This window comes from Felis catus, chromosome D1, assembly GCF_018350175.1.
Source record: "Felis catus isolate Fca126 chromosome D1, F.catus_Fca126_mat1.0, whole genome shotgun sequence".
Lineage (NCBI taxonomy): Eukaryota > Metazoa > Chordata > Mammalia > Carnivora > Felidae > Felis > Felis catus.
In genome coordinates this window covers 86,550,046-86,564,062 of record NC_058377.1, presented here as the reverse complement: position 1 = coordinate 86,564,062, position 14,017 = coordinate 86,550,046, and the positions used below count along the sequence as shown (strand labels likewise).

General features: G+C 43.8%; 1 protein-coding gene across 9 annotated transcripts in view; it reads left to right on the top strand.

The window, feature by feature from the left end:
• The window catches only part of WT1 (WT1 transcription factor), a 49,600-nt gene that overhangs the window by 28,728 nt on the left and 6,855 nt on the right, over window positions 1-14,017 (top strand). For all 9 annotated transcript variants that reach the window (XM_045039100.1, XM_019812233.3, XM_045039102.1 and 6 more), the window contains 2 exons: window positions 9,605-9,701; window positions 12,654-12,804. In XM_045039100.1, the coding sequence (XP_044895035.1) occupies window positions 9,605-9,701; window positions 12,654-12,804 (248 nt within the window). The remainder of the gene's footprint in view (window positions 1-9,604; window positions 9,702-12,653; window positions 12,805-14,017) is intronic.

Below are 14,017 nucleotides of genomic sequence, written 5' to 3'. Positions count from 1 at the left end.
GATTAGAAGAGAAGGATGGTTTCCTAGAAAGGAAAAGGGCCCTGTTTCCAGAGGAAGGTGGGATGGATGTGGAGTGGGCAGAACAAGAGATACTCAACAGAGAATTAAAACAAAGTTAATAAAAGTGGGGTGAGTCCTCCTCCCTTCCAGATAACATGTGGAGCTGGATACCATAGGGATGTTTGAGACCTGGATAGAAAATAAAATGAAGGATGGTGCAGAGGAGAAGCCTTCTTTCTAATGCTCATGGGAAAAGTGCTCATTAAAAGGTGTAATAGTTAGAATTACTATAGTATACTTTCCAACTAAAAGTGAGACCACATAGGGGCATCTATGGGGCTTAGTTGGTTAAGCATCCGACTTCAGCTCAGCTCATGATCTCACAGTTTGTGAGTTCGGGCCCCACATCAGGCTCTCTGCTGTCAGCACACCCCCCCACCCCTCTGCCCCTCCCCTGTTCATGCTCACACTCTCTCTCAAAAAAAAAAACAAAAACAAAACAAAAAACCCATTAAAATAGTGACACAAACTATATTATGTTTTCATTAAAAGTCAAAAATGCATCTTATTCTTTTTTGTATCTGATACATACAACTTATATTTTATTTTTTTTAATATGACATTTATTGTCAAATTGGTTTTGATACAACACCCAATGCTCATCCCAACAGGTGCCCTCCTCAGTGCCCATCACCCACTTTCCCCTCCCTTCCACCCCCAATCAACCCTCAGTTTGTTCTCAGTTTTTAAGAGTCTCTTATGGTTTGCCTCCCTCCCTTTCTAACCTTTTTTTCCCCTCCCCCTTCCCCTCCCCCATGGTCTTCTGTCAAGTTTCTCAGGATCCACATAAGAGTGAAAACATACGGTATCTGTCTTTCTCTGTATGACTTATTTCACTTAGCATCACACTCTCCAGTTCCATCGACGTTGCTACAAATGGCCATATTTCATTCTTTCTCATTGCCAAGTAATATTCCATTGTGTATATAAACCACAACTTCTTTATCCATTCATCAGTTGATGGACATTTAGGCTCTTTCCATCATTTGGCTATTGTTTCATCTTATTCTTGCGATCTGAAATGAAACACCTGAAGGGAGGAGGAAGACAAATTTTTCAAGAAAAAAAATAGCTGATTGTTTTCTGTAGATTATACTTCAGAGGAAATTATATACCCATGATTCACCAGATTGTGGACATTCCCTTTTTTTTTTTAACTCAATCAACTTTAACTTAGTTGTTTTATTTTTAGGTTCTACTTTCTGTGCTGGATTCATAAAAGAATCTGCATTGCTTGCTCTTTCCCATTATGTTTGCAGGAACAGAATAATCCTTTGACCAATTGATTTGTTAGATTCCCACTTTAAAAGGTGAAATTACTTGAAGAAAGAGATTGGCTAGATGGCATTGCTGATGATGTTTGCGCAGAATTTGATTTAAATATTGCCCTTAGCACATCACATCCAGGCAGAGAATAAAAAGGCACTCACGTTGAGCTAGAGGTGGTTGTGCTTCATTGCCACCACCTCTGACTATGTGCAGAAAGAGAATTCAATATGTATTCATCTTCTCAAGTCATATCTTATAAGTGGATGTGAAAGCGAATTTTGAAATTACTCTGGCTACAGGGAAATTAGGTTTTCAATCAGTGAAGCTTTTAAACGTAAGCATTCTGGTGTGACCACTTAGGCTTCCTAGGTGAAGTTCCTGTTCTTTCAGCTCTGAGTCCTCTAGTTTGAGTCCTCTAGTTCAAGTCCCAACTATCTCTGTGCATGGTGTGTCTTTGTGAATGCTGAGCATTTGTGCAGAGGCTTATTGTTTCTATGGGCTTGGTTTTATTTCTTTGGTTGTCCTCCCTTAAGTTTCTTTTATGCTGTAACTGTGCTTCTCACCCCCACCTCCTCTTTTTTTTTTTTTTTTCCTCCTCATGGTATTGATATGTTGGAGATAGCAGGTCAGTTGGCTGGTAAAATATCTCACAACCTGGATTCAGCAGATTGCTTTCTTTTACAGTTTTTTAACTTTAGACCTCCATCCCCTGTATTTCCTATATAAATAGGTAGTTAGATCTAGAGGCCTGATTAGATTTGGGTTCTTTTCTTTCTTCTTTTTCTTAGCAGGAGTAATTTAAACTGGTGTGTTTAGCCTTATCTCTTGTGTCTAACCTTTAAAGAGGCACACTTTTTGAACATGGTTCCAATGCTCTTTTCCCTCAAAAGTGGCACATGGGACAGGGGTGATGGTTCTCAAGGCTTGCAGCAAAGTTTATTTTCAACGCCAAAAAGAATCACGCATTTAAGCATCTTGTATATAAGCCTGAGTGTCAAGGACGGACAGAGACCAGAGATTGATGGGTAAATTCAATTTTCTGGATATGCAGGAGTTTGAAGTTTTCCCAGGTGCTTTCCTTCAACCTGATTAACTTTGCAGAGGTGAGAAGACAGAGGTGAAGATAGGGGGATGCCTACCTGGCCAAGGACTAGAGGTGGAAGAGAGAAGTCACAGGTGGAGGTTTCCCCTTTTTGAATATTTATATCAAATGTTAATTACCTTCAAAAGTCTCTTTTCTTTCTTTCCTCCCCGCCCCTTTTTTTTAAACCTCTTCTGTTGATAAGGGATTTCAGGGCAGCTCTGGTTTTCTTCATCTGTAAAACCTCAATTCCTTTTTATTAATCTTCTTGTGCCTGTGGAATATCAAAATTAATCATTTCTAAAGAAGCTACTCTTCTAACATTACGTTTTTTTCTGGGCCAAACCTCAACGTACAGGTTTTTAGCATGAAGAGGGTTCATAATTTGTGTTCTATGAGGGACATTTTTCTCTTTTTGTAAACTTTCTAAGGACACATGTTTACATACTTTAAAGCTGTCTAGGAAAAGCAGAATTTCTCAGGATGCATTTTTATGCATTTTAAAGCTGTTTAGGAAAACGTACAGTCCACACCTCCTCCAAGAATAAAGTCACGAGGTATATGCTCTACTGATAACTGTTCCTGCTCAGTGTACTTTCCCAGTTATGTGGAAAGAATTTTCTTTGTAACAATTGCGCTCAGTTTTGGTTGCTCTGTCACATATAAGCAGGCCATTTCTATCGTAGTTAGCTTTGTGCTTTCTTTATACTATAATAAAAATAGTGCCTCAGAGCAGAAGCTGGAGTGTACTGAAGACTGAGTATCTTAAACTTGTATCCTCCTCACTGCTCCCCTTCTCTTATCTTACCCACTCCCACAACATTTTTAAGCCTTCAGCATGCCTGATTTCATTCATACCACTGGAGAAAAGAGCTGGGAATTAGTCCAGTGTCATGATGATAGACGTGAACCCAGGATGGGGTTATACCACCAGAATTGTCTAGCTAGTTTTGAAGGAAGAAGAGCTGGGCTGTCCTGCATTCAGGCCCCATCTCTGCCACTTGCCATCTGTCTGACTTTGGGCAGATAATTCAATGTCTTCTTAAATCTCAATATTTTTTGCTGCAAAATGCAGATCTTACTAGTAAGTAATAGCAAACATTTACCGAGGGCATACCATGTGCCAAGCACTGTGCTTTATTTACCTAGTCTCATTTGATGCCTTAATGGTCTGATGGGGAGGTGATGTTTTTCTTCAGGACTAGTCATCTAGATTCATCTGGAGATAAAGGATCCAGATTAACTGAGCTCTTTCAAATGTATCCATCTGTAAGAAACTGAGTAAGTCTGATTCCCTTGGTATGGTAGGTTGAATAATGAACCCCCAAAGATATCTAAGTCCTGATTCCTGGAACCTGTGAATGATACCTTTTGTAGCACAAGTGACTGTGCAGGTGGGATAAAGTGAAGGACCTTGAGATGGGGGAGATTATACTGAATTATCTGGGTTGGCTCCAAATGGAATTAAGTGTCCTTATAAGAAGAAGACAGAAGGGAGATTTGGCTACAGAGGAGTTGTTAGAGATGTGACAAAGGAAGCAAGAGGTCAGAGTGATGTGAGGAAGACACCAAGGAATGCAGGTAATTTCTAGAAACTAGGAAAGACCAGGAAAGAGATTTTTCCCCTCAGCCTCTAGAAGAAAATAGCCCTGCCCACACCTTGCCTTTAGGACACCGAGGCTGATTTTAGACTTCTGATCTGCAGAATTGTAAGGGAGTAAATTTGTGTTTCAAGACCCCAGATTCGTGATAATTTGTTACAGCAGCTGTAGGAAACTGATACACTAGAATTTACAGTCTTCTGTCTGTAGCTCCAGTGCTTAAAGCTACTTGCAAGTGGGCCAGTGAAGGTTAGAGGTAAACCGCTGATGCCTGTAGATGACGAGTGCTTCTGGATTTTGCCATCGTGGCACCGGTCAAGCTTGCTGTATAGGTGTAGCATCTTTTCACACTTTCAAGGGTTTAGAAGGTTTTAATGCTCAGTTTTTCAAGAATCAGGTGCATCCCCACCCCTACTTTGTTGCCATATGGAAGGAGAGAACAAAATCAAGACAGAATTTTCCCTTTTGCAGCTTAAACTTCCTGCACAACCTTTAAAGCTGAGGTGGCAAACCTCAGGTGGCCCTGAGGCCAGAGATCTTTTGTCTGACCTGACAGTGATTCTGTAAAATCTCAATTATTTGCCAGAATTTAACACTGAAACGATCTCACATGAAGATCTTGGTTTCTGACTTTCTGGAGAATGGAAAGATCTGACAACACTGGGTTCGTATGATTGCCAGTCCTCGGCTGGTAGAGCAGAGTTCTTACTTTCTTCCTCACTGTCTGGGTTGGAGGGGAGGTCTAGCCACTGCATATATTTCTACCCTATGAGAGATTTGGGTCTCTCGATTGCTTGATCTGGTGGGATTCACTCTCCACTCTGGAGTTGCTCCATGAATGATAACATTCTTGTCTCCAAGTCCCGATAAATTTTTACCCCATACTATCCAGGGCTTTGTGAATGCTTTATTTGGAAGGTGCATCTTTGGCTCCAGAAATCTCTTCACTAGGCAGATAGCTCCTTGCTCTTCTTGGAAGACTTTATGGCTCCAGACCTCTAAGAACCCTACCCTCACTCCTATTTAGTTCATTTACGGCTTAGTCACTGGAACTTTTTAAGGCTAATTCTCTCAGGGAAAAGCTTGGCGTTACCTGACCATCTAAGCTACCGGCTGGGTCTTAATGGTGGTGACTGTTCCATTTCTGCCTCAGATTAACTCCCACTGATGACATTTGCCCATCCAAATGACTAGATTCTCTGTGATGGCTTCCCTCAGGTTGCTGCATGGACAGACCTTTTACAATCTTACCATTTCCTGAATACCAGAGAACAAGTATAGTATATATATTGTAAATATAATAGTTCCCCACAACAATAAGGAAGATCCTTTTTTTTTTAATTAAAAAATAATTTAATGTTTATTTATTTTTGAGAGAGAGAGAGAAACACAGAGTGTGAGCTGTGAAGGGGCAGAGAGAGGGAGACAAAGAATCCAAAGCAGACTCCAGGCTCTGAGCTGTCAGCTCAGAGCTTGACATGGGGCTTGAACTCACAAGCTGTGAGATCATGACCTGAACCGAAGTCAGATGCTTAACTGACTGAGCCACCAAGGAACGCCAATCCTTTTTTTTTTTAAGTGGAAACACAGAAAAGGTGATTTTTCAAAGGTAGAGGAAATATGAAATGGGATGGAAAGCCAATGTTTGGGAAGCCAAATTGAGTCAAAAAGATTTCAACAGTTGGAAATACTTCCTAAAAGAAATAAAATGGAATTTGAAGGATAACTGTAGTTTTGAACTGGATTTAAAAAAAATCATGTCTTCAAGCTCAAGGTGGGAGACATGTGCCTTACTTGCAGTTCTTGCTGTTGTGGACGATGAGGATTCTGTTTGAGGGGGGAAGACCACCGTGACCTGAATGCTAGAAGCGATGTCCCCTTAGATGCGTTCATTGAGTCCAGATAGCCTATGGGCCTAACGCATTGATTGTGTTGTGTTTGACTAGCATACTGATTTTCAGAAAGTTGCAATGGAGTCTCTTTGGCTGAGGCATGTACTCTCTGGCCTTACGCATTTATGTTATTTTCATAATTCTTAAACTTTTTGTGTTTATGGATGGTCCTCCTTCCCCACTGGGGATCCATTTTAAGCCCATGCTTTGAGAGAGACGTTACGAAAGGAAGGGAATCAAGAGGTGGATGATACAGACACTAGAGGAATTGGAGACCAGTTTGTTATGATCATTGAGAGAACCCCAGCTCTGTACCCTGAAAAGCTGCCTTCAGATATTTGAAGGACTGTCATGTGGAAGAGGAGTTAGATTCCATCCATCTCACGGGACATTATGGACTCTGTGCCTTAACTTCAGTCACCCAGCTGAGAGGATACAGAGAGGGGCAAGCTGGTCTGTTTTCAAGGCCAAGTTTACCATAGAGCAGAGGAGACACACAGGGTTGGCTGTAAAACACTAAGACTCTGTGGTTCTCCAGAAGACAGAAAGGAGGCGGCAGATTTCTGCTTGGCTCAGAAAGGCCTTTCTTCACAATTAAAGCACTCCCCAAATGGAATGGGATTCTTTAAAAATTCGCCACCAGTCGTGTTGTGCAACTGTTGATGAGCTAGAAGGGCTTTGAAATGAGGGTTGGAGTAGATACCTTTTCTCCCTCTGTTAGTATACAGTCCCAAGACCACTGACCTGATTTCCTTTACTTATCTAGAGAGAGTTGTCACCATAGTAAATACCTGTGCGTTATACTTAGTGTTCTGGGCAGACCACACTGGGAAGAGCTTTGTAGGGTTTCCACAGTGTGGAATTACATTGATGTGTTGTTTGTCTTTTGGAAACACCAAAGCCAGTAGGCAGGACCCAGCTGTAGTTTTTATTCATGGACTTGATAGAAGAACCTAGGGGTTTATTAGGCAGGTAGAGTCTTGTTTCTGGTTGCTTCTTTTTTTTTTTTCCCCCTTAAGTTTATTTATTTATTTTTGAGAGAGAGAGAGAGGGAGTGTGCAAGTGGGGGAGGGGCAGAGATAGAGAATCCCAAGAGGGGCTCTGTGCTGTCAGCCTGGAGCCCAATGTGGGGCGGGGCTCGAATCCACAAACGTGAGATCATGACCTGAACTGAAAATAACAGTTGGGTACTTTACCGACTGAGCCACCCAGGCACCTCTCCGGTTGCTTCTTCGGTGTGTTGGCTTACATCTGGCTATGAGGTTACCTTTGAGTAGTATAGCACTTCATTTCCTGGAACAAGTATTTTGAGGAAAATCTATTTCTCACACCCTCCAGGAACCCAAGTAACATCCAGAGATCAGCTGCTAAGACAACAGATTCCTAATTCTTCCTCTTTGATAGCAGAACTTAAAAATAATTCAGATTTCTATTGTGTCCCTAGAGAGCCCTCAGCCCCAGAAAATGTGTAAGTCACATTTTGGCTCCATACAGATGATGAAGCCACACAGAGGCAGCATGTCTTCATGGCCTTCAAGGCAAAATGTTCTGGCCACATCGTTCTTGTCCTGTCCTCTTTCTGCTACCACATCACCACTGTCATCAGTTCTCACATCCCCACTGCCTTTATAGTATAACTGTAAACTGCCACCCAGTTCCTGAAACTGCTCTCACTATCTATGCAAGGGAGACAGGCAATTCTTTCTAAAAAGCTTGGAGCCAGAATGAAACATGAAATTCCACAGCTGCTGTGGCTGCGGGATGTGCGGACCATGTCAGTCATCCTGGCAAACACCCTTTCTCTCCAGGAGTTCCCCACCCCCCACCCCCGGCCTTGGAAGTGGGAGTTGAGCCAGCCCCAGGTTTTCCCCACACCCTCAGATGGAGTGGGCTGATCAGCCAAGCTGCCTGCCTCCCACACTGGGACCCCTGGCATCTCTAGAGTAACACAGGCAGAGGGTGGAGGCTCTCAGCCCTGACAGCGAGTTAATTACACCTGGCGGCTTGGGGGGAAAAAGACTGTGCATGGACCTCATTATTCCCCAAGCTAATTTTGTAAAGCAGCTTTATAAATTCCACATACCATACAGTCCTCTCGTTTGGAGTAGAGACATCAGTGGTTTTTAGTATATTCACAGAGTTGTACAACCGCTCCCACAGTTCTAGGACATTTTCAGCAATCACTCTCCCATTTCCCTCAGTTTCCCCAGTCCTAGGCAGCCAATCACCAAACCACTTTCTGTCTCTATAAATTTGCCTATTCTGGACATTTTGTTTAAATGGATGCACACACTGGGGCGCCTGGGTGGCTCAGTCGGTTGAGCGTCCAACTTTGGCCCAGGTCATGATCTCTTGGTTTGTGGGTTTGAGCCCTGTGTCGGGCTCTGTGCTGACAGCTCAGAGCCTGGAGCCTGCTTCGGATTCTGTGTCTCCCTCTCTCTCTGCCCCTCCCCTGCTCATGCTCTGTCTCTCTCTGTCTCAAAAATAAATCAAAAACATTAAAAAAAATTAAATGGATGCACACAATGGGTGTGCCCTTTGTGGCTGGCTCCTTTCACTTAGCCTGTTTTCAGGGCTTGTCCACATTATCACATATCAGTACTTCCCACCTTTTTATTGCCAAATAATATTCCAGTTTAGGAATATACTACGTTCATCCATTCATCAGCTGAGAGACATTTGGGTTGATTCCATCTTTTGGCTATTATGAATCATACTGCTAATACACAATGTGTACATGTTTATGTGTAGATACATGTTTTCATGTCTCCTGGGAATATACCTAGAAGTGGAATTTCTGGGTCAGATTGTAACTTTATGTCTAATCTTTTGAGTAACTGCCAGATGTTTTCCAAAGCAACTGCACCATTTCACAGAGATATTTCATAGAAGCTCCTTGTGGTGATTCTAGATGTGACTATAATGTCCTGCCCATGTAGATAAGAATCTTTACTCTGCCTCATTTGGAAGTAAAATAACTGCAGAACAGATACCAGCTTTGACCTAAAGGAGAGAATACTTTCAGAGTATTCGCTTCTCTCAAGCTGTTCATTTCAATGTTCCACATCCCTCAGCCCTTGCTGGAAGGCCAGGATTAGCCTGAGCACCAACTAGAGGACTAGGCAATCTAATGCTAAGGAAGATTATCCAGTGTCCGCTTACGGCACGGGTTGGCTGCAAAGAGTTAAGTTGATCTGGAAAACTTATCTGTCCGTTAAGTGGAGAAGGGTCACTGATGTGTAATCCCCACTTCTGAGAATGTGACATTTCTTCTGTGTCATCACTTTCTTGGGGCTCTCTGGTAAAAACTGAGTCACGAGGTGCCAACAAAAATCCATTGAACTTAATGTGAAACTTGAGGTATCTGCTCATTCCGGAGACATTCGCAGCTGTCTGTTCTGCTGGCTAGATGGTAAGCAAGTTGCTGGGGATGAAAGCCATTGTGACTTTTCCCAGCTTGTCTGAGAGGCATAGACACAGATGGCCTCCCTGAGCACAAGGGAGGGCCACGTGGTGGTGATGCAAGGGTTGAAGAGCCCCCTGCCCTTCACAAAGCCCTGCTTCCAGAGCAGCGAAGACGCAAAAACCAATGGCTGTTGTCCTGTGAGCTTTTTAAAAACATTCTTCTGCTGCAGACGCGCATTTCTAAAGGGTGCCTGTGGACCGACCTGAGCCTTGTTCTTCCCTCTTTGTGTTTGCAGCCACGGCACAGGGTATGAGAGTGATAACCACACCACGCCCATCCTCTGCGGTGCCCAGTACAGAATACACACTCATGGCGTCTTTAGGGGCATTCAGGTGAGAACTCGGGTCGAGGGGAAGGGGGCTGGCTGGAAGGGGACGTCAATGCCTCTTTTCCTTCTCAACAGCCTTTCACTTGCTTGCTGATGGCCATTTGGCCCTGGTAAGTCTGTTCTTAATTATAGGCTCCTCTGACAATAAAGACCTCTCCTCTCCCACTGGGCAGAGAGGGCAGCCTCCTGTCCACAGGTCATTGTGAACGCGGTCATCTCCCTGACTCAGACCAAGATGCTTCTGGCGGAATCCCGTCCCTTCCCCCTTCACTGCTTAATTCACTCCTCCAGGTGGGCTTGCGGCTCTTGTAACTAATGACCTGGACTCCTGACTTCCCAAGTCAGACCCTTGAATTGGTCTGCATTGTAAAGTGCCCCCAAAGGTAGGCTCTGTCTTGCCGAGTGTTCTACTAACCATAGTGATGGTAATGGCGCCCACTCTGTTGGTGCTGCCCCCTTTCTATGTGCCAGGCATTGTGCTGACCTTTGTAGTGGGCTTTTTGTCTTAATAGATGTAATTTTTGGAGCAGTTTTAGGTTTAAGGAAAAATTGTGCAGAAAGTACAGAGTTCCCATGTTCTCCTTCATCCCCACCCTCCCCCACAGTCTTCCCTATTGTTAATATCTTGCATTGGTGTGGTACACTTGTTACAATTGATGAGCCAGTATTGGTGTGTTATTGTTAATGAAAGTCCATAGTTTACACTAGGGTTGACTTTTTGCTGTGTGGTTCCATGGGTTTTGTTAAATGTGTCATGTCACGGGTCTACCGTTATATTATTGCACAGAATAGTTTCACTGCCTAAAAATAAAAATGTCTATGTTCTACCTACTCATCCGTCCCCCCGTCTTCCCCTCCCCCGGACAGCCACTGATCTTTTCATTGTCTCTGTAGTTTCACCTTTCCCCCAAATGTCATATAGTTGGAATCACACAGTTCAGACTCGCTTCTGCCACTTAGCAGTAGGCATTTAAGGTTCTATACTTAAACTTTCTTTTTCCATTTAATCCTTAGTGCACCTCTACGAGGTAGGTATTATTATCTCCACTTTATGGATGAGGAGACTGAAGGCCAGAGACAAGTGGCTTGTCCACAATCACATAACTACTTATAAAGCAAGCTTCGCCTGACTCCAGAGCCCCTGTTTTTAACTACCACGTTGCATTGCTTAGGGAAACAGGGGGCTGTGAACAGTTTGGAGGAGAGGGGTCTCCAAGGAGAGTGAGGAAAGAAAAGTAAAAAGGTAGACATTCTGGAGAATTCGGGGAAGTCAATGGAAGGCCACCTCAGCAGAGCCTCTTTGGGGAGGTCAGAACCACACGCAGTGACCAAGGGTTTGCGTGTGTGGCTTTCATTTGTGACTCCGTGGCTGTAACATGAGTAACTGTGGTTATACTTCACCAGCATAGTCAGTACTCTAGAAAAAAGTTGTGTGTGACCCAGGTCCCCACATGACGTGTGGGGCAGGTAGCTCTGAGATGTTCTGACTGATGTTTCCAGAAGCATCATGGTGACAGAACAGCATGTGCCCTCAGCCCAAACCTTCCAGGGGTGAGAATAAAGCCGAGGATTGCAGAAATACGGAAATCTGATGGAAGTATGGGAAGAGTCATCCCAGTCTCTCCTTCAACAAATACCACTGGAATCCTCCACCGGGACCCTTGACTGACATTGACAACTCAGTTTTATATCCCAGTGCTGTGTGCGCTGCATCTAGATTGAATTAAAGGAAGTGAAGGAAGCTCCATTTGTCTTTCTTTCCATAAAGCCCGGTTTGTCAGACTCGCTGTCATGGCTGCTGATATACTCCAGATCTCACAGGTGCTGTTTCACTACCGACTCATTTTCTCCTAGAGTCTACCGTTCAAACGTAGCTGGCTCACCATTTAAATTTACGCCACCATTTGCCTTGAGACACTGTGGCCTGTCAACAGCAAAGTTGTATGTCACTAAGTACTTTTCCTTCAAAAAAGAAGCTCTCACAGTGCAAGGCAGTGTGAAATAGAAACTAGAACATAAGCATGGTGTGGAAAATGCACAGAGCAGGGGATGGGTTAAGCTCAGAGGCAGTTCCAGGTCTTAAAACATAGATGTGTTCTTTGGTCTTGACTTTTGCACATCTGTAAGAGAGTGAGGAGGATTCAGTGGCCCCCGGGGCACTCCCACTGCTCCTGTCTAAGGGTCATTGATCCTGAGAGCAGGAAAAATTTGCCTCACTGTGGCCTTTTAGCACCTTGTCATGAAGGACTGACCATTCACCTACCCACTCCCACAAGATCAAGGGAATAAACAATGAAGGACATGTAAAGTGCACAGAAGGCAGACAGTGTTTTCTGGTGGTATTACTAAATGTTTACACTGGCTACACCATTGGCCTTTGGTGGTTTTAGCCCCTTCACAAAGAGAACCCTCAAATCTCAGGGGCTCCTCCTTCCTTGTCATCTACTCCCACATGGAAAGTGTGGTCAGCTTGGGGTTCGTTTAGTATCCCATATTTCTCTCTAATAAGGACTTCCCTACCTGTTGCAGGTGGGGCCTGAGGTCATGTGGCCATGTGTCCAAATGGAAGGAAGTAGAATAGAACCTGGGACTTTGGACTTCCAGACCTCACTGCCTCAAGTGGAGAAGCTGAGGGATGGGATGGATTGGGAGCTCTTGTAGCACCAGCACTTCTTTGCCAGATCCTCTGGATCAGCGTCCCCAAACAGACAGATGAAGTACTGATTCTGGTTGATCAATAGTGATGACGTTGAAGTATTGCATTGGAGAATGTCCTGCTCTGTCACCCATTAGTGATGCTTGCTGTGGGCATCTGGGGTATGCATGGGAGTGGTTTTAGGTTTTAATATCTGCCATCCCTTCCTCAGGTTTAATCTAAAGCTCACTTTCCCTCAGGACTGACACGAATGTTCACATGTGGCTTAAAGCCTCCATTTCTCTTACACTCTGCCTACAGGATGTGCGACGTGTGCCCGGAGTTGCCCCGACTCTTGTCCGGTCGGCATCGGAGACCAGTGAGAAACGCCCCTTCATGTGTGCTTACCCGGGCTGCAATAAGAGATATTTTAAGCTGTCACACTTACAGATGCACAGCCGGAAGCACACTGGTAAGTGTGTCCGCTGTCCAGCCTTGTTTCCGGTGGCCTTTGGGCAAGGGTGGTTCAGGAGCTCCTCCTCCTGGCTGTCACACCTCTAAGGACACAGGAGATTTCTTGGATTGACAGTAGGCAGTGCTTTGAAAGGTCTGGCCAAGGTGATAAAAAAAAAAAAAAAAAAAAAGGTTGCAGGGGCATTTTGCATCCTGACTGTCCATCCTTTAATAAAAAAGTCAGTAAACTGTCTTCAGCAAGGGCTGAGCAGAGTGATGGAAAGAGAATTCCATAGAACTAAAGAGACTTACTTGTCTTTGAATTCAGGCTACACGACCAATTGGTGAGACATTGAGCATTTGGTCCTCATTTTGCCTTGTGGAAGATGGAAATGACAATGCCTACCTTATATAATTTTTAAGACTAGGTTAACTTTAAAAAAATTTTTGTAATGTTTATTTATTTTTGCGAGAAGGAGAGACAGAGTGTGAGCGGGGCAGGGTCAGAGAGAGAGGGAGACACAGAATCTGAAGCAGGCTCCAGGCTCTTTGCTGTCAGCACAGAGCCCAACGCGGGGCTCAAACTCACAAACCAAGAGATCATGACCTGAGCTGAAGTCGGATGCTTAACCAACTGAGCTACCCAGGTGCCCCCAAACTAGATTATCTTTGAAAATAAAATTGGATTAAAGGCATTAGATATGAAGCACATAGTATAGTACGCTATGTCAATGGCCTGAATAAACAATAGTGTCACTATTGTTTTGTTAAAGAGAGAGGTTCTCTATTAGGCTCTCTAAAGAGAGAGGACCTATTCTGGGAGTTTGGTAATAAGACAGTTTGAGGGATTGATGGGCAAGGTCATCATAAGACTTAAGGAGAGATGGTCCAAAGAAAAACTTTTAACTGCTTGATTAGTAATAACCAACCAGATAGGAATAGGAAAATGGATTTGTAGGTTTAATTTTTGTTTTCAATCTTAAAAAAACAAACAAACGTGATTTTTGATGATGTGTCAAAGAAGGCTGGGTTTTCCCACAGGTCAAGGGATTTGCCTCCCTCTAGGGAAGAGAATTGGCCTCGTCTGGTTCTTGGCCATCTTGGATGTGATTTTGATCACATGTGTGTTATTGATCACAGATGTTTGCTGTTGGCCTTGTGGGCACTGGACGGGAGTGTGGTTGGGCGTCGGCTGCAGGGAAAGAGTGTGGAACACAGCCTTTCCTGCAGGA